General features: G+C 50.7%; 2 protein-coding genes and 1 long non-coding RNA gene across 8 annotated transcripts; 2 read left to right on the forward strand and 1 right to left on the reverse strand.

Annotated features, from left to right (window-relative positions):
- Positions 1-85: 85 nt before the first annotated feature.
- On the forward strand, positions 86-6,045 carry LOC130513319 (transmembrane protein 87A-like). Its single transcript, XM_057012076.1, has 20 exons — positions 86-358; positions 1,211-1,268; positions 1,629-1,726; positions 1,838-1,954; positions 2,033-2,080; positions 2,161-2,202; positions 2,306-2,432; positions 2,508-2,569; positions 2,684-2,867; positions 2,938-3,037; positions 3,141-3,234; positions 3,365-3,436; positions 3,535-3,643; positions 4,029-4,087; positions 4,170-4,273; positions 4,355-4,428; positions 4,520-4,584; positions 4,680-4,732; positions 4,852-4,882; positions 4,962-6,045. Exons 1-20 carry the CDS (start codon positions 254-256, stop codon positions 5,001-5,003), a joined length of 1,644 nt encoding a protein of 547 aa, XP_056868056.1. The 5' UTR covers positions 86-253; the 3' UTR covers positions 5,004-6,045.
- A 203-nt stretch (positions 6,046-6,248) lies between these two features.
- vps39 (VPS39 subunit of HOPS complex) lies at positions 6,249-15,107 on the forward strand. Of its 5 annotated transcripts, none has more exons than XM_057012067.1 (24): positions 6,251-6,825; positions 6,896-6,961; positions 7,037-7,101; positions 7,233-7,275; positions 7,400-7,494; positions 7,811-7,909; positions 7,999-8,109; positions 8,251-8,434; positions 9,088-9,208; positions 9,320-9,440; positions 9,610-9,739; positions 9,858-10,000; positions 10,069-10,209; positions 10,600-10,741; positions 11,285-11,371; positions 11,499-11,572; positions 11,650-11,866; positions 12,345-12,473; positions 12,553-12,655; positions 12,761-12,806; positions 13,037-13,186; positions 13,839-13,973; positions 14,173-14,264; positions 14,349-15,107. In XM_057012067.1, exons 1-24 carry the CDS (start codon positions 6,753-6,755, stop codon positions 14,428-14,430), a joined length of 2,649 nt encoding a protein of 882 aa, XP_056868047.1. In that variant the 5' UTR covers positions 6,251-6,752; the 3' UTR covers positions 14,431-15,107. The 5 variants fall into 5 exon arrangements, with proteins under 5 accessions (XP_056868050.1, XP_056868047.1, XP_056868048.1 ...); XM_057012068.1 differs by having other exon boundaries at positions 9,613-9,739; XM_057012069.1 differs by having other exon boundaries at positions 6,252-6,825; positions 7,999-8,091.
- Positions 15,108-15,419: 312 nt separating this feature from the next.
- LOC130513330 (uncharacterized) lies at positions 15,420-15,969 on the reverse strand. Of its 2 annotated transcripts, none has more exons than XR_008946675.1 (3): positions 15,690-15,812; positions 15,572-15,656; positions 15,420-15,520 (listed from the first exon to the last, which is right to left on the reverse strand). It is a non-coding gene; the product is annotated as an uncharacterized LOC130513330 (long non-coding RNA). The 2 variants fall into 2 exon arrangements; XR_008946676.1 differs by lacking the exon at positions 15,690-15,812 and adding an exon at positions 15,835-15,969 and having other exon boundaries at positions 15,457-15,520; positions 15,572-15,598.
- Positions 15,970-19,471: the final 3,502 nt, after the last annotated feature.

Genomic DNA, 19,471 nt, shown 5'->3' on the forward strand with positions numbered 1-19,471 from the left:
TAATACTGTGTAATAATGGCTTTTAAAAAAATAAATTAAAGCCGCAGTAACGTCAGGTCGGACTCGTTTGTCCAATATTTAATTTTCCCTTTGAAAAGACTCGGGGTAACCGAGTTAAATGTTTATTTCTGTCTAACTTCCTCCCTGCCGACTGTTCCCGCGCTCTGGCGACCCCTGGCGGTGAGACTCGGAAGTGCAAGACGAGGCCACCCGGAGCTGGGGGAGGGTCCGAGCCGGAGATGCGCCTGCGACGATGCCTGGTGCACGGACGCATCCTTTGGCTTTGCTGCTTTTTGCAATAACTTGCCGAATGGTGGCAGCGGCAGAGATTTCCGTATGGACGGTGGACATCAACTCGGTGGGTGTTACGACCGCAACGCGCACGTTCGGGTGGTTATTAGCGTCCGTGGCGAATGTCCGGTAGCAGCTGTTAGCCGGTAGCCAACTAGCTCTCGATGCTGCAGCCTGCAGATTAATGTCTCACGAAATCAGTCAGCCTCGGAACATTTGCTTCGCTTGTGTTAATAAACCGCCCAATATTTCTTTTAATTCAAGTTAGTTTGAAGTAGCTCGGTTATCTTAAATGCTGCGTTTAGCGTGATTAGACCCGCAGAAACGACCATAAAAGAATTACCTCCAAATACTCGCAACAGGAACTGTTTGCTTTTAAAAACTAATTCTGCGTTTAAGATGTAAATTTATGTACAGTATATGTATAAATATATAGTCTAAACCATATATAGAAACCCAAGCGAGAATATCACGTTTTTTCCCCTGAAGATTAGATTGAACTTTATTGTTATTGCACATGTACAAAATGCAGTTTAGCATCTAACAAGAAGTTAGAAATAAGAAAGAAATAAAACTCTTCAGATAGCCGTAATTAAACCTTAAACCTGATTCTTCACCTTAACTGCACTTAAATTCAGTGAGAGTTCTTTAAATAAGAAACCATTTAATAGGTTTCAGTTGTCCTGTTAAGTCATGTTTAACCTCATGTTTCAGTTAATTATACACAGTAGTAATTAAAGCTTATGAGTATAATTAAAAAACATTGTAATATAATAGTTTTTGTCTTTTTATATCACTGCAGTTGATTTGAAATGTTTCAACTTTAAATTAGGAGGCATTTCACAGAAAGTGTGACCGTATATCATCATATCATTCATGTTCTCCCTGGAACCATCACGTTCCGTTTTTGTGTCTACAGACGCAGGATGCTGTGTTTCGAAAGACATTGTACGCCAACACCAGCATCTTTATGAAGTGTAAGTAGCCCGTCGCATGAAGAACGTCCGATTGTGCAAGTTTGACAGCCCAAGACAGACGTTCTCGTGCTTTACGTGTGGTTGTAGCTTCTGCACATTTGGGATTATTTCAGTGTTAAAGGAACTACAATTACTGTTAGTGTAATTCCAACTGAGATTACAGTCGAAAAGAAAGTTGCTAAACAGAAATGAGGAAGCAAAAAAGGAGATAAAGGACAAAAGAATGAGTGAAGTCAAAAGACTCAAATGACTCATCTCGCAGGTCCTCACAGTCTTTTAGATGTCTTGTGGAAAGGCCATCATATTTTATTGTTACTGGTCACGGCTCCAGACGCCTTTTTCTTGTGCTTGTTGCTCCAGTTCAGGGAGACAAAGGCTCATGCGACAGGAACCTGGCCTTCAACATCAGCTGGTATCTGCGCTCCTCTGTTTGCTACAATGAGGTCTTTAACACCCCGGTGAGTGCCGACTCTTCACCGAGGCTCTAGGCCACGGGTCCGGTGGGTGAGGTGGTGGTGAGGGTGAGCCGAGGGCGTGTGCACGTCAGTGATCACCCCGCTCTCTTCCAGGATAACAAGGCCATGAACATGTTCAGTATGGATCACATGCTGAAAGACGGCTGGAGCGGCTTCTACAGTCAGGGCTACATGTACTTTGACAACTGCTCCTCCCTCTTCTTGCCAAAGGTTTGTGACCAGACCGCTGCCTCTCGTGGTCCATGAGAACACCTGTGATCCGCCTCTTCTCTGTGTTCTCTCACTCAGGTGTATTATTCTGACTTCAACCCTTATCAGCCCCTCAGCAGCCCGAAGGTATGGTTGATCCTTGACTGACCCGCTCCTTTGGCCTGTCTGATCCAAAGACCGTTTCCTCCCCTCTGTGTTGTGTTTAGAGCGGACCATCGAACCAGAGCCTGGTCTGGCCCGACAAGCCGGTAAGACGCCATGTGAGATGGTGCCGTTTCTGCCGTGGAGATCAAAGCGGTCTTTCCTTTGTGTCTGCACCATGAATAAAGTGGAGTTCTTTCATGCGTGCAGGACATCAGCGCGGTGGCCAAAGCTTGGGAGGACAGCCCGTATCTGTTCATCGTGAAGGTGCAGCCTTTGCTCCGTGGAGTGGAGGACGAGGACGCCGGCACCGAGCAGCTGGGCTTCACCTTCACCAGTCAGAACCGGTTCACTTCAGAACTTTGTGAAGCTGCGGGTCAGCAGGCCTGAGACGTTTCTGTTCTCTCTCCAGTGAAAGTTGAGATGAAGGGACCACATGACTACTCCTCCCCAGCAGACTGGCCTCTGATGATGGTTTGTACTAGAAACGATGTCAAAGGAGCTTTTCCAATAGGGTGTTATGGTTTCCGTGGTTACAGGGTAGGAATCAGTGCTGCAGTCTTTGGCAGCTGCTCTCCTGTCTCACAGTTCTTCATGGTCATGTGCATCGTCTACGTGCTGTTTGGGGCTCTCTGGCTCTTCTGGTGCGCTTGCTATTGGAGAGATCTGTTGAGGATCCAGTTCTGGATCGGGGCCGTCATCATCCTGGGCATGCTGGAGAAAGCTGTGTTCTACTCGGAGTACCAGAGCATCCGCTACAGAGGCGACTACGGTTGGTTGATGTCACGACCCCCTTTTCATCACCTTTGCTGCTCTGATCTCCACCTGATCTCTGTCAACAGTCCAGGGCGCTGTGATATTTGCCGAGCTGCTCTCCGCACTTAAAAGATCTCTTGCCCGGATCCTGGTGCTGATCGTCAGTCTTGGATACGGAATAGTCAGGTGCCTTTATTTTTAACTCCTGGTATTTCAAACTGAGATGAGACGTTCCAGGCGAGCGATGAGAGGAAGAGCTGATTCCAACCGGCCTCGTGTCCTTGTGCAGGCCCCGCTTGGGAACCACGGTGCATCGGCTGGGTGCCGTCGGGCTCCTCTACCTGCTCTTCTCCTCTGTGGAAGGTGTGCTGCGAGTGACGGGCGTACGTATCTCTCCCTTATCTCTCGCAAACACACTCTGCTCCTCCTGCTTTCCCTCACTCGTCATTCGCTCCTGCTCTCTCTCTGTCCGTTCTCCATCTGAAAAACGTGACCTTGTTCTCTTCTCCGCAGGGTTTCTACGGGACCGTCGCCCTGGTGGCTAACTTAAGCCTGTCCCTCATCGACTCCTGCGTCATGTGGTGGATATCCTCTCCCTGTGGGCCGGAGATGCATTTCCACGGGCCCTTGTGCCATTTGGACTCCCCTTTGTTTGAAACGTGTTCTCCTTAACTTGCATTTACATTTTCATCAGCCTGTCTCAGACCACTCGGCTCCTGAAGTTACGCAGAAATGTCGTCAAGCTCTCGTTGTACCAACACTTCACCAACACGCTCATCTTCTCTGTGGTCGGTGAGCAGCAGCTGGAACCTCTTGATGTTTCTGTGGTGGCGTTCTGACAGGAAGGAGTCCAGAAAAGGCTTCTTACTGGGAGCACTGGGAGGATGGGTGTTGAACAGCTCCAGCTACATCGTTCCAAAGCTTGCTTCTGCCCAAGCGAACATCTGGTCCTGTCAGGTTTAACCCCCCATTGTGATTTGGGCGTTCAGCGACCCCCCATTGGAGGAACGAGCCTCCCAGTTGGTGTCCTCCTCCGTCACAGTGGCCGTAATGGTGCCAGCGGAGGGTTGATGGGCGATGAAGTGCAAACAAGCCAGGCGGCACCAGTTCTTTGAATGTGTTGTTCCTTCCGTGTGGTGTCTGATTGAGCTTCAGTGTTGTTCACCTGTGTCCACAGCTTCCATCATTTTCATCATCTGGACCACCAAAGTCTTCAAGCTGGTGGACTGCCAGAAGGTCAGAGTTCCTCCGGTTGTTTACTCGGGATAGTCTTGTGTTTCTGATCTGCTCGGCCGTGACAGTTGAAGTTCCCCCGCAGGGCTGGCGGGACCTGTGGGTGGACGACGCCTTCTGGCGCCTGCTGTTCTCCACCATCCTCCTGGTCATCATGGTGCTGCTGCGGCCCTCAGCGAACAGCCAGAGGTCGGGAGACCGCGATCAGCCAGCTTTCTTCTGTTTCAGGGTGCCTTTACTCACACTTGAGTGTTGCTTGTGATTCCTTAGGTTTTCTCATTCTCCTCTAATTGATGAGGAGGAGGAGGACGAGGCTAAGGAGCCCATGCTGAGCGAGGCTTTCGGTAAGAAGAATATAGCAGATGCGCTCCACAGCCATCATCATGTAGCTGACATATTTTTACAACCAAGTCCCAATTATTGTTTTTCCTTCAGAGGGGATGAAGATGAGGGGCTCAAAGCCTGATTCTAACGGCTCCCAGAAACTGCTGAGCAAAGACGTAGGTTCAGCTATTGGCAGCATCACAATCGCTCTATTTTGTCCATTGGTTTCATATATCGTGCAGTAATTTGGAATTCTATGTTCTGTTTTCAGGATGAAGACCTTAAATGGGTTGAGGAGAACATTCCTACAACTGTGGCTGATGTGTGAGTCAATCTCCCTCAAAGACAATAGACTATCTAACCATGTTGACCGGTTTCATGGCAGTGTTTCATATGTGTCTCCTCCTCCTCCTGCTCCTCCTCCTCTTCCTCCTCCTCCTCAGGGCACTCCCTGTAATGTTAGATGAAGAAGAGGTAACGGATGCTTCTGCTGCTCTCAGGTCTCTTCTGGTCACTTTGTTGTGTCACTGTTGACCCGAGTTTTCTTTGACAGGAAATCCTGAAAACAAAGATGGAGCGATCCAAAATGGAGTGAAGCTAATTTACTGTGGACGCCCACGAGTGGATCTGAAAACCAAAAGATTACAGCGGCGGGGGCGGGGGGTTCAGAAGGATGAATTACATGTTTATAATATTGGATGAGTTGTGGTTGGGGATGAAACGGAGGCACTTTGGGAAATATTTAATGTCAGAAATATTTCACCTCGGGAAATATTTCCAAAATGACACAAAATGTTTTTTTGATTCTGTGCCTGTGTAAAAAGTGTATATTTGAGAGGCGGGTCGTTCCTGGGCTCAGTTAACAGAATCCTCTGAATTTCCTCCCACTTCTGTCGGAGTCTCATGAAGGTCTTGGTGGGTGTCCAGAAGGTCAGAAGAGGGTCAGTCTGGAGGGAAACAGCCAGATGTTTATTCTGACACACGACATGAGCACAACAACTTAAACGTGTGTCTCACTGTTAACACTTTATCTTACACCTTTCCCACTTGAATAAATGAATAATCTTTAAATAAATGAGCTATATTCACCTGAAGGCAACACAGCTGCAGTAATAACGCTGAAACTGGAAACATATCAGATTTGGTCAGGGAGAAATATGCAACATTTGATTGTTAGGGTTAGCGTTAGCATTAGGGTTTTAAGGTGGGAGAATGCAATGGACAGGAAACAACCAGGGAAAATGTCAGCAGGAAGTCTAACCCTATATTAAAACATTTAATCACTGTTCATAGAATGTTAAATTACTTGTTTTTCAAAGTCCAAACCTCTTGTTTGTTTGATTCTAAATTATTGGTGGAGAAGTGTGTGAATCTGTAGTTATGTTAAAACCCCGACACACTTGCAGCAATGTAGAGGTTAAAAATAGCCAGTCATGCAAAACCCTTTTTCGTTTTTGGCAGCTTTACATCCCCGATGTTGTGTGAGCTACTGCAGCGTGTGTGGAAGTGTCCACTGCTCTACTTTATGTGTGTTGATGGAGACGCTCAAGTCCACTGGCTCCAACTGCAGTGCCAATCCAATGATTTTGTCTGGCTTTTTGCATATGTTTGGCAAATAAAATTTCTATATAAACATGGCCATTTTGCGTGCTTTAGTGTGTGTTAAACAGTGGGAAACTACAAAACTGTCAGTAATTTGTTCTTCGGGTGATATTCTATAGTTTAATAAATGTATTATATGGGCCTGTTTCGTCCTCGTCACGTCCTCTCGCGATAATAGCCCAACTCACGCTGCTGCCGCTTTAATCCCTTCCTCGTGAGCTCCAGCCCTGGTCACGTGCCTGTCAAGCGTCTGTCCCACGCGCAGCCGTCGTCGACACACAATTGAGGAAGTAAGAAGAAGCTAAGCGGGCTAAAGAAAACTACAGTCGGCGTCCAGCTCGGACTGTTGCTCTTTGTATTAAGTTACAGAATGTTTACCTAAAGTGGTTCGACACAGTTGCTAACCGTGTTTGTTGGTATGGAGTAAAAGCGCAACTGTTTGAGAGCATTAGCCTCCAGGCTAGGCTAGGCTAACGATCAGCTGTTGTTTTGGTTGTACATTAGCGCTGTCAAAGCAGATAAGCTGTTCAGTTTCCAGGAACTCTTCAAGTGCAGATACAATGGGGCGGAATTCTGTGCTGTCCACCACGACACTGAGCGACTGAGCATGTTAATGGCGGCCTTTAACGGCGTGACGCCTCGTTAGTCGGTCAGCTGTTCTGGCGTCCTCTCCTCATAATGTCTGTGTAGATTCTCCTTATCATCATCACCGTCATCGACTCGGATCAAACACGTTCTCAAGATGCACGACGCCTATGAACCGGTGCCTATTTTGGAAAAGTTGCCTATTCAGATTGACTGTCTTGCGGCCTGGGGTGAGTGTTGGAAGCACTTTTCAATTCTTTTCTATTGAAATGGTGTTTTTGAGAGCTGCTTTCCTCTCAGATGACTGGCTGCTTGTGGGGACGAAGCCTGGACATCTGCTCCTCTACAGGATCAAGAAGGATGCAGGTAGGAAGGGTTACCCCACTTTGAATGGTTATTGGTTTGGAATTGTAAATGCATGTGTATATCTTTACCTGACAGGCTCCAACCGGTTTGAAGTGACGCTGGAGAAATCGATTAAGAACTTTTCAAAAAAGATTCAACAGGTACATTTTAAACTACATGCTGTTATTTAGAATGTGTTTATTGGTGGTATAGTAGACGGGTCGGCATGACTCCTAATGAAGATGGAGGCAGTTAAAAGTTGCTTCTTGTGTCTTTTATTCTTTTCCTTCAGCTTCACGTCGTCTCACAGTACAAAATACTCGTTAGTCTACTGGGTAAGTTTTTAATTGAAAGTATTTTGGGCTGTTGTTTCTATAATATGATTAAATGAGTTTAGTCATTTGCAAACCCTGTGTTAGCCAAGACATGAATCTGTCACTAAATGCGTTTGTCCTGCAGAGAACAACATCCAGGTGCACGACCTCCTCACCTTCCAGCAGATCACTGGGCTGCCTAAAGCGAAAGGAGCCACACTCTTCGCCTGTGATCTGCAGGTGCGCAGCTGGGATGTTCTTGTAAAGGGTGCAGTTAATACGAGATTTGTTATGTGGTTCCTGCTGTGCAATGATGGGTTTCAACCTTTGAAATGTTCCAGATATTTTTTTTCTTTTTTCATTCTAGCCATTAAGATGCTTGGTTACGTATCAGTGAGCAACAGTAAAGTGCTTTAGACATCATGGATAAATCAGTAGAACTCCCATTTTCCGCCATGTTTCCTGTTGAAATGACCCAATGGTGCTGCACGTACAGTAGCAGAGGGCTGGAGTTATACCAATAACACATTGGTGCGTCTGACTTTATTTCCCTCAGCAAACCAGCCAAGGAGAGGAAAGACTGAGAATGTGTGTGGCCGTGAAAAAGAAACTGCAGCTTTATTACTGGAAGGATAGAGAGTTCTATGAACTGGAGGTGAACTATAGTTCTGATCCATTGCTGTCGTCCCAGACTCATCTGACACACGAAACCATCTTAATGTTTCTGTCCCTTTGGTCCACCAGGGGGATCTGGCAGCTCCGGATATTCCGAAGTCTATGGCGTGGTGTGAAAACTCCATATGTGTTGGTTTCAAACGAGACTATTACCTCATTCGGGTACATTCTGCAGAAAATGTTAGCGTGTTTTATTTGGGCTTCTTCTGGGGGTTTCCATTCTTCTAAATAGATTTGTAATTAGTTTTGCAGTAACAAATCTTCCCAGTTCCTTTGTACGTTCTTCCTCTCACCACTCGTGCTGTGTGTTCTGTCACCCAGATTGATGGTCGTGGTTCCATCAAGGAACTCTTCCCCACTGGGAAGCAGCTGGAGCCGCTGGTTGCCCCACTGGCTGATGGGAAGGTGATTGTTGTTCAGGAAGACCAAACCGTGGTGCTGAATGAAGAAGGAGCCTGCACCCAGAAGTGCCCCCTCACCTGGACAGACATTCCCATCGCAATGGGTAGGAAGGAGACAACTCCTGAGATGTTGCTGCTCTACAAACCACGTGGCTTCAGCTGCCATCAGGAGGATCTGACGGCAAAGCCAGAAAGTCACATGCTGATTAACAAGACCCCCCCCCCCAAACACACACACACACACACACACGCACACGCAGCCCACAGCTGTCTGACGTTGCTTTTAAACATGAAAACCACAAACCCAGTAGAGAGTTGCGTGTGAAAGGGGGTCGCCTTGTGTCTGTCTGGCGTTCTCGACCTGTGAAACGGTGCAGATAAATTAAGGGAACGTTTAAAGATCAGCTTTAAAGGTAGCAGGAACCACACAAAGCCCACCGGCAGAGCTTTGGTAGCGCTTCTGAGTTCAGGTCCCACCAGAACTGCTCTGTTGGTTCATGGCTGAGGGGGTCTGGAACAGCCTCGCCCAGCTGGATCTGAGGGGGGGGCTGTTTCCCATCCCATTGTTTTTAAACATACCCTCTAATTATGCTTAATTGGATTGAGTTTTTAACAAATCATCAGTTATCACAAACTCCAACAGCCATTTTTGTGGCGTGCTCTGAACCTCGGAGCTTCAGTTCCACATTTGTTGCGTTGTTTCCTGCGTGTGCAGGTGATAATAATCTCTTGCGTCTCGTGTCCCCTGATCGTGCAGAGCACCAGCCTCCGTACATCATCGCTGTGCTTTCTCGCTGCGTGGAGATCCGCACCTTCGAGCCCAGGATGCTGGTGCAGTGTGTGGAGCTGCAGAGGCCGAAGTTCATCGCTTCGGCAGGGTGAGTTTAAAGCTTTAGCGGACGTGGACAATGGTGGACGCGGGCTCAGAAAACCTCTCTGGACCCTTCAGATCACTTTCAGATCTCATTGATGCAGCTTCTCTCCCACAGGCCAAATATTGTGTACGTTGCCAGCAACCACTTTGTTTGGCGCCTGGTTCCCGTGTCGATATCCAGCCAAATCGAGCAGCTTCTTCAGGACAAGCAGTTTGAGCTGGCTCTTCAGCTGGCGGTGAGCTGGCCTCCACCAAACCTTCTGCAGGGTTCAGTTGCTGCATTAGCTGAATCTGTGTGGCCTTTTATGTGGCTTGAAGTGCCCCCCGCCGTTACCTGATGCCTGAGACGCAGCTTTTGTACCGTGGTGCTGGGGGGTGACCGTCTGCTTTCCTCTCCTTTGCCAGAAGATGAAGGATGACTCGGATGGAGACAAGAAGCAGCAGATTAATCACATCCAGAATCTGTACGGCTTCAACCTCTTTTGCCAGAAGAGATTTGATGACTCAATGCAGGTGTTTGCCAAGCTTGGCACAGGTATGGCTTAGCCCCCCCCCCCCCCAGTGTACCCAGGTTATTTGGTTCTTCTCTCTTACTTCCTCTTGTGGTGAGGACTGTCCTGTGAGCCATAATGAAGGTCCCCCCTCCTGTGCAGATCCGACTCATGTGATCGGCCTGTATCCAGACCTGCTTCCATCAGACTACCGCCGCCAGCTGCACTATCCCAACCCCCTGCCAGCGCTGTCCGGTGCAGAGCTGGAGAAGGCCCACCTGGCTCTCATAGACTACCTGACACAGGTGTGTGCACCTCTGACACAACCCTGAAGATGAGCTGCCAACACTGTTGCTTTTTGGTTTGTCCTCAGAAACGCAGCCGCCTTGTGAAGCATTTGAACGACTCTGACCCCTCCACGACGTCTCCCCTCATGGAAGGCACTCCGACCATCAAAAGCCAGAGAAAGCTTCTGCAGATCATCGATACCACGCTGCTGCAGTGTTACCTGCACGTAAGGGCTTTACCCTCCTCATTCACAGAAGATACAGGCTTTATTTTTATGCCTGCGTACGTCAGAGTGTCTACGCACACGAATCCACATGATTTTTATTATGTCATCAAAGTGAAAGATGGGATAAAAGAGAAAACTTTAATGGAAGCTGGCAGCAGAAGAAAGAATTCAGCTAAAGCCCAATGGACTTTCTTTCAAGCAGCTTATCAGTAGATGTTGATGGACAGTTAAAGGTTCTTGTGTGGAGTCGATTCGGTTACATAGATCTGGATTTTATTGTGGACCATAAAATCTCCACAATAAATCCCAGATCTTTGAGTTGGACTTCAAAGGCTGACTGGAATGAACTGGGAATGTGTGACAGTGTTGACGAGTTCTAATCCCATTTAGACCAATGTGGCCCTGGTGTCCCCCCTCCTCCGCCTGGAAAATAACCACTGCCACATCGAGGAGAGCGAGTACGTCCTGAAGAAGGCCCACAAGTACAGCGAGCTCATCATCCTCTATGAGAAGAAGGGTCTGCATCGAAAAGGTAAAGGTCTGGGTGCTTCAGCACCTCTGCAGAGACCCGGCGCCGCCACACCACAACAACCGGGACGCATCTGCTACAAATTTACACTTTTGAGTCGATTATCAGAAAATGAGGGCTTTTTCCACTGCAGACCCGCATCTGGTTCTGCTCACGACGTCCCATCTGAAACACAGGAGCCTTTGTTGTTGTGCAGTGTTTACGGGCAGAAAAGTGCTGCCTCGTTAAATGGGGAGGTGCCGCGCTGCAGCCTTCGGCGCCCCGTTCAGCTCAGAGGAGCGTTCCTCCACGCGGCCGCTTCCTCGTCCACAGGGAACACCGCGCTCCTCTGGCCTCGGCCCCCAGCACGTTTGCTCAGAACGCAGCTGGTTGTCACCACCCTGCAGTGATGCCAGTCCAGTCTGCCGCTCCCCTCCCTGCCAGTTCTAGCCAGCTCTTCCCGTCCTACAATTAGCACACGTGCGCTGGAACGGAACCAGAGCGGCGACAGTTTGCTCTTCTCACAAGGAACAAAATGACATTTGAGTGTCTTTTGTGACGTTCCAGCTCTGCAGGTGCTCCTGGATCAGTCCACCAAGGCCAACTCTCCGCTGAAGGGTCACGAGCGCACTGTGCAGTACCTCCAGAGACTGGGTAAGGACCGATGGCACCAGCCCCCAGGGCTGCTCGAGCACCTCCTCAGAGGTTTAGAATGTGTCTGCATGATTTGGAACAAGCCTTGGAGAGAAATGTCAGATGTGGTTGTTTGTTCCAAACACAGGAACTGAGAATTTGGGAATCATCTTTGAGTTTTCTCCCTGGGTGCTGAAGATCTGTCCTGAGGACGGCCTGAAGGTGAAGTCCAGTAAAGCACTGAAGTACAAAGACAGAAAGAGTCGGTCTTCAGTTGAACAGCTTTCTTCTCTGACCAGATCTTCACTGAGGACCTGACAGAAGTGGAGAACCTACCCAGAGACAAGGTGCTCCACTTCCTGATGGAGGGCTTTAAGGAGCTCACCATCCCATATTTAGAGCACATTATCTCTGCGTGGGACGATGAGAGCCCAGAGTTCCACAACGTGCTGATCCAGCTCTACCTGGAGAGGGTTCAGAGCCTCATGAAACAGTACCTGAACTCCCTGCCAGAAGGTACGACCTCCAGGGAGATGTTCTGACACCTTGTTAGCACATCATGAATTAGCGTTAGGATTTGAATCTGAGGCCGTTCCTGCTGCTCTAAGTTGAGTTTACGGCTGCTGCTCATCTGTCGGGATGCTTGGACCTTCTAATGATCATCCCCTGGATGGATATTAGAAGATGCAAACACTGCAGAAGCTGCTCAGCGCCATGTTGCCAGTCACATTATCCCCCTGATTTATGGTTGCTCGGCTCCCTCAGCGAGGAGGAAGCTCTCAAGCTTTCAGGATCCTGAATATGAAAATGCTGAAGCCAGAAGAAGCTGCAGCTGGAGCAAATGTGTCCTCATTAGAACTATTGTGTTTGTTGGATGGAACGAGCCACGGTCCTCTTCTAACGTTGGTCTAGTGAATAAGTCTCATCTCTGAACGAGGCGCTCGTCGGCACAGCCGCCTGGTTCTGAGCGGTAATGGGAACTCTGCGTGTGCAGGAGTGGAGGCTGTTGCTGCGGGGAAGGAGGAGGGAGATCTGGGGGAGTTCAGGACCAAGCTGCTGTCTTTCCTGGACACGTCCAGCAGCTACCAACCAGCCAAACTCATCAGCGACTTCCCCTTTGATGGTGAGGCCTTCAGGACCTGTTGCACCAGGCGCACGGTGACCCGTGACCTTGACCCTTGACCCTGCTCTCTGTCCACCAGGCTTGCTGGAGGAGCGGGCGTTGCTCCTGGGCCGGATGGGTAAACACGAGCAGGCTCTTTTAATCTACGTGCACATCCTGAAAGCCACCCGCATGGCTGAGGAGTGAGTACACTCGCACCCTTTTCCAGGCTGAAAATCTGCCGTCCAAGTCCGAGGAGCGGAGCAGAACTTTGACCTGCTGTCTTTCCCTGTGCACGTGTCCCACAGCTACTGTCAGCGACACTACGACAGTTCCCTGGAGGGCAATAAAGACGTAAGAAGCCTTTCAATGTCACTTCTTTCTCATTTGCTTTTTGTGAACGAGGTGTGTGTTTCTGGCAGCAGCTGGAACGTAGAGTCCAAATGAACTTTCCCATCACATCTAGGAGTTTTAGCTCCTGATTAATGTGCTGAACATCAGCAGCTGCTATCAGACGCCTCCAGAGACGAGTCCGTTCAGACGGGGCCCATTCAGGTCTGATCAGCACAGCTTCTTTCTCTCAGGTGTATTTGTCTTTGCTGCGGATGTACCTGTCCACCCCCGACGCCCACTGTCTGGGGCCCATCAAGCTGCAGCTGTCGGAGCCCCAGGCCAACCTGAAGGAGGCGCTGCAGGTGCTGAAGCTGCACCACAGCAAGCTCAACACCACCAAGGTAAAGGTGCAGCAGCACCGCCTCCCATGTCCTCTGGATCACGTTTACACAGACTCGGAGCTGTGTTCTGGCTCCAGTCAGTCAGCACCCAGCGGTTCTGGGGGCCCAGCGGTTCTGGGGGCCCAGGGGTTCTGGGGCCCAGGGGTTCTGAGGGCCCAGGGGTTCTGGGGGCCCAGGGGTTCTGGGGGCCCAGGGGTTCTGGGGGCCCAGCGGTTCTGGGCCCAGGGGTTCTGGGGGCCCAGGGGTTCTGGGGGCCCAGCGGTTCTGAGCGCCCAGGGGTTCTGAGGGCCCAGCGGTTCTGAGGGCCAGGGGTTCTGGGGGCCCAGCGGTTCTGGGGCCCAGGGGTTCTGGGGGCCCAGGGGTTCTGAGGGCCCAGGGGTTCTGGGCCCAGGGGTTCTGGGGGCCCAGGGTTCTGGGGGCCCAGCGGTTCTGGGCCCAGGGGTTCTGGGGCCCAGGGGTTCTGGGGGCCCAGCGGTTCTGAGCGCCCAGGGGTTCTGAGGGCCCAGCGGTTCTGAGGGCCCAGGGGTTCTGGGGGCCCAGCGGTTCTGGGGGCCCGGCTGCTCTGGGGTCAGCGACAGCGGCTGCTCAGTCAAGCCTGCGATGGATTCCTGAACCTCGACCCTAAACGTCTCCAACCTGTCGCCTTTCTCAGGCCCTCAACCTGCTTCCAGCAAACGTTCAGATCAAGGAGATCCAGGTCTTCCTGGAGAGCGTCCTGGAGGAGAAGGCCCAGAGGAAACGCTGCAACCAGGTGGTGAAGAGTCTGCTGCAGGCCGAGTTCCTCAGGGTGAGCTGAATTTCCCAGGAGAACGGTTCCTGGAGGCCACGTTTCCACGTCTCCTGATGATTAACTCACAAACTGAGCATATTTGAGCAGCAACCTCACAATTCCAAGCTTTTCCTTGAAGAACGGCTCAAACATTGAAGCTTACAGACACATTTGTTCGTATCTGCTGCAAAAACAAGACTTTCAATCTCATTCTCAGGTGCAGGAGGAGCGAATCTTCCACCAGCAGGTCAAATGTGTCATTACGGATGAAAAGACCTGCCGAGTCTGCAAAAAGAAGATAGGAAGCAGGTGAGAGGGCGGCCGGTGGAGCTCCTGGTGTCTGTTGGACGTTCTTCCCTCACAGCTGTCAGCATCCGTGCGTCTCTCTTTCAGTGCGTTTGCCAGGTACCCCAACGGCGTGGTGGTGCATTACTTCTGCTGCAAGGATCGCAGCGCCTGTCCCGCTGAGCAGTGACGGCGCCGGAGCCGGAGCGCCGTGGCCGGAGCGCCGGAGCCGGAGCGCCGTGGCCGGAGCGTCCTGCACATGAAACATCCAGGATCAATGAAGAGGGGGGGCAGCGCTCAGACTCAAGCACCGGTGCTCCACCCATCCTGCCTGCAGCTTCTAGAGACGCCTCTGAGACTCTGGAGATTCTGCTAGCATCAACATGTAGAGTGTCGTCATGCCAACCCTCACGTCTCCACGGCGGCAGGAAGGAGCTTTTTTGGATTTAGTTCCTCAGACACGTTAGACGAACTCTGAGGCCGTAAACTTTGGGAGGTGGCGACAGTTGTTTCTAATGTCTAATTAGTTTTTATTTGAAATGTGAAGGTTTGCATCTGTTGGGTTGTGAGTGACTCGGGAATCAGTCGGTTTTCCATGGAAGTGGAGCCAAACATGGCTGTTACCTTCCGCGTGTCTACGTTTGCAGCCTGGCGCCAGCGGGAGAGCGGCTGTTCCAGAGCGCCGCCGCATCAGCAGAAACGACTAAGTGGTCGTAAACTACAGCTGTAGCACAGCGGCTCTGTGGGGACTGGACCTGGGCCCTGCCGGCTGCTGCCTCAGAACTGGCGGCGGCTCCGGAGCGACGCCTCCTCTCGCCTTCTCCATGTCTGAATAATAAAGGAGTTTGTTCATCAGTTTTAAAGCTGCGGATGTGTTTGCACTGCTGTCATTTCCAGCCCAGCAGCTTCTGAATGCCAGAATAATCCAAACTTTAGTGATTTGGCATCATCACTGCCTTCCCTAATGTGCAGATTTCCCATGATGCCATGGGCCCGGGGCAGGTTCAGGAACCTGGTGTGGCCCCAAACAGCAGCGTCACCAGAGAAATGGGTCAGATTCACAATAATCAGCATCTGCTTCTGTTGGAGGCTTGTTCCCTCGCCTCTGACCTTTCCTCGCCTGTGACCTTTCCTCACCTCTGACCTTTCCTCGCCTGTATTGTTTCCTCACCTGTGACCTTTCCTTGCCTCTGACCTTTCCTCGCCTGTATTGTTTCCTCACCTGTGACCTTTCCTCGCCTGTATTGTTTCCTCGCCTCTGACCTTTCCTCACCCGTGACCTTTCCTCACCTGTGACCTTTCCTCGCCTGTATTGTTTCCTCACCTGTGACCTTTCCTTGCCTCTGACCTTTCCTCGCCTGTATTGTTTCCTCACCTGTGACCTTTCCTCGCCTGTATTGTTTCCTCGCCTCTGACCTTTCTCACCTGTATTGTTTCCTCGCCTGTGACCTTTCCTCACCTGTGACCTTTCCTCACCTGTATTGTTTCCTCGCCTCTGACCTTTCCTCACCCGTGACCTTTCCTCGCCTGTATTGTTTCCTCGCCTCTGACCTTTCCTCGCCCGTGACCTTTCCTCACCTGTGACCTTCCTCACCTGTATTGTTTCCTCGCCCGTGATGCATCTGAAGAAGCGGTTTGGCTGGTTTGGGTCCCGTGAGCACGCGTTTGCTCACTATCTTTGCTCAGGCTGGTATTTGCTGTCCCGTGGCGTGTTGGTCCCACAGGGCGCGTCCTGTCATCAGAGAGGAGGACATTGTGGTCCTGGAGCGTGATGTCTGCCTTCGCTCTGGAATAAACAGGCCTTCCCACTCCTGGCGTTCCCTGCCAGCCATGCAGACCCAGCACAGCCCGACTGACCTCGGAAACACTCCTAATGACGCCTCTGTCAGGTCGGGGCCCATGAAAAAGCTGTTTCAGAGCATTTCAGAAGAACTGGGACTCGGCAGATAACAAAGGAGGCTTGAGAGCAACGCAGTCCCAAACACACACACTCAGCGTCCAGGTGGAGTTGGGAGGACTCCCCTAACGCGTGCACGGTGCCGCGCGTGCATGTAGAGCCGACTGGTGACACTTGTGAAACGCTGCTGCCGTTGTAAACTCACTTCCTGTTTCTGGACCTTCGGCTCCTCCGCGGTTCCTCTGGACGCTCGTCCCGACAGCTCCGCTCCTACGCTGAGCCTCAGCCAGCTGGAGCAACACAACCACAACAACCTGAACGCTCGGCAACGCGTTTGTCACCGCGGAGCCTGCCAGCCGCCTCTAGCGCCAGGGCCCGATGGCTTCCTCATCGTCTGGGCATGGAGACGGGGTCCAGCTGGAGAGCCGGGCTCAGGCTGCATCGCTGGAACATACGGAGACATCCGACGTGGGTCCAAAGGTCGGCTGGGACGGCAAAAAGAGACGCACTGAATAATGAATCAATTGTGGTGGCTCCCTAATCCGGCCTCTATGGCGCATGTGTGTGCGTGTGTGTGTGTGTGCGCCTGCATGTGTGTGTGCGTGCGTGCGTGCGTGCGTGTGTGTGTGTGTGTGTGTGCGCCTGCATGTGTGTGTGCGTGCGTGTGTGTAAGAGTATTCTTACTGGGATGCTGTAATGTCTCGGATTTGTCTTCCAGTGTGTAAATGGAAAAGATGTTCCAACTGGAAGCTGTGAGGCCAAACCCAGTTTGCCCAGTTGAACTGAGCCCAGTCTGGTTCCCTCTCCAGAGGTGCAGTTCAGAATTCCCCGGACCTCCCCGACCTCGGCTGGGGTGGTGTCCAGATATTTATGAGGAGTTTCATGGATCAATGAGTCGCTGCTGACAGGGAAACCGACTGGGTCAGAACGAAACCACGGACAGATCTGCTTCTGCTCAGCTGTCGGGTCCAGTTCTGAGGCGCTTGGTGTCCTGCTGCTCCTCCCACTGCATGTGTGAGACAATTCAGATCTCTTTGTTCCACTCGCTTTAACTGCTGGTTCATGTTCTTCTTTGAGGCCAAATTTGTATAAACTGACGGCTAAATAAAGAGCAAAGTTGTGGTTCTGAGTTACGACATCATCAAAGGTGTGAGACTATAATAAAAGGGTTTATAACTAGCTGAGGGCTTTGTAACTAGCTGAGGGCTTTATAACTAGCTGAGGGCTTTATAACTAGCTGAGGGCTTTATAACTAGCTGAGGGGTTTGTAACTAGCTGAGGGGTTTATAACTAGCTGAGGGCTTTATAACTAGCTGAGGGCTTTATAACTAGCTGAGGGGTTTGTAACTAGCTGAGGGGTTTGTAACTAGCTGAGGGCTTTATAACTAGCTGAGGGGTTTATAACTAGCTGAGGGCTTTATAACTAGCTGAGGGCTTTGTAACTAGCTGAGGGCTTTATAACTAGCTAAATAACTAGTCTAAATATTTGTCCTCCCGTCTCACATCCAGCGACGGGTGTGGACGAAAACAGGACACGAGCTCAATGATCCTGGTGACAGTTGAGCTCTGTTCAAACAGACGGGAGCAAACAGCTCCGCTGCCTCTGAGGGTGGGACAGATGCTGCCAGCTGTGCTGGGCCTGGACCACCTTCATCACCACCTTCACCATCATCATCACCACCACCTTCATCACCACCTTCATCATCATCATCACACCACCTTCATCATCATCATCACCATCATCACCACCATCATCACCACCACCTTCATCACCACCTTCATCACCACCACCATCATCACCACCACCACATCATCACCATCATCACACCACCTTCATCACCACCATCATCACCATCATCACACCACCTTCATCATCATCATCATCATCACCACCACCATCATCACCACCATCATCACCATCATCACCACCACCTTCATCACCACCATCATCACCACCTTCATCACCACCATCATCACCACCATCATCACCACCACCACCATCATCACCATCATCACCACCACCTTCATCACCACCATCATCACCACCTTCATCACCACCACCACCATCATCATCATCACCACCACCTTCATCATCATCATCATCATCACCATCATCATTTGTATATTTTAGATGTAAAGATTTGGTGCTTTAAAACACATTTATTACACTTCTGGACCTTCTTGTTTGGTTTCCACCATGTTTGGATCTGAATCTGCAGTTTCCTGTCTGAAGATCAACGTACAGCTTTAAACATGCAGCATGAAGCTTTGCAGCAAAGCATCCTGGGAAACCTCAGGAGGCTCAGATACGTTTCTGCTCACTGTGGATGCTTGCATAACACACACACACACACTCACACACACACACTCACACACACACACACTCGCACACACACACACACACGCTCACACTCGCACACACACGCACACACTCACACACACACACACAGACACACACACACGCTCACACTCGCACACACACGCACACACTCACACACACACACACACAGACTCACACACCTACAAGCCTTTCAGGAATTCCATTGTGATAATAGTGGAGCGTCAGCCCTGCCCCCCCCCGACTGTATCAGTGATGATCAAGCACCAAACAAGTTCAATCGTGTGTGTGTGTGTTTTCTTAAAACTTTGGCTGGTTACATGAAATGCCAAGTGTGTGTGTTGGTGCAATTAAATGGTTCCTGACAACACACACACACACACACACACACACACACAGAGCCTGATCCCCTTTCCCTTTACACCCCCACGGGGGTCACTTGTCCCAAATTCTGGCCCGTTTTGGTGGCTCCTGGTTTCTCAGAGCCACCCTGGTGATCCACTTGATCTCCTTCCCGATCGTTAGAGCAGCTCCGGCTTCATGAGTTGCTGAGAACAGCTAATTGTGTCAGTCTGTGTCTGCCGGCGTTCCTGGGGTGAATCCCCCGGTTTTCCCTTCCCGACGGGGGAATGTGCAGCTCCCCCCCCCCCAGAGGGTTGGACGTTCACACGCTGTTGGAGTTGGAGACGCTGCCCAACAACTCGCTCTGTTTTCATACCATGGAGCCGGAGGGATTTGGGCTGTTCCAGCAGCAGCTCTGAGGGACACGTCCTTGTCCATACGAATGAAGACCAACATCTGGCTCTGGGCTGCCAGATGTTGGTCTGATCCCTGTAATGATGGAGGAGAGGGAACAGCAGCGCCCTTGTCGAACGGACCTCTGCAGTCGCCCTCTAGTGGCAGAGTCCAGAAACACAACAAGCCCCACCTGGAAGATGGTCAAAGACTGACCTGCTGCCCCGTCTCTCCGCTCAGTCTGACGGAGGAGGTTATTTA

This window comes from Takifugu flavidus, chromosome 16 (assembly GCF_003711565.1).
Source record: "Takifugu flavidus isolate HTHZ2018 chromosome 16, ASM371156v2, whole genome shotgun sequence".
NCBI classification, from domain to species: domain Eukaryota; kingdom Metazoa; phylum Chordata; class Actinopteri; order Tetraodontiformes; family Tetraodontidae; genus Takifugu; species Takifugu flavidus.

Bases quoted from the DNA above. Each gene is read 5' to 3' on its own strand.
- LOC130513319 (XM_057012076.1), top strand. From the start codon at position 254: ATGCCTGGTGCACGGACGCATCCTTTGGCTTTGCTGCTTTTTGCAATA. The intron at 1,269-1,628 runs GTAAGTAGCCCG...TTGTTGCTCCAG, and splicing joins CACCAGCATCTTTATGAAGT to TTCAGGGAGACAAAGGCTCA. The intron at 3,437-3,534 runs ATATCCTCTCCC...ACTTGCATTTAC, and splicing joins ACTCCTGCGTCATGTGGTGG to ATTTTCATCAGCCTGTCTCA.
- vps39 (XM_057012066.1), top strand. From the start codon at position 6,753: ATGCACGACGCCTATGAACCGGTGCCTATTTTGGAAAAGTTGCCTATT. The intron at 8,092-8,250 runs GTACATTCTGCA...TCTGTCACCCAG, and splicing joins GAGACTATTACCTCATTCGG to ATTGATGGTCGTGGTTCCAT. The intron at 9,209-9,319 runs GTGAGTTTAAAG...TCTCTCCCACAG, and splicing joins AAGTTCATCGCTTCGGCAGG to GCCAAATATTGTGTACGTTG.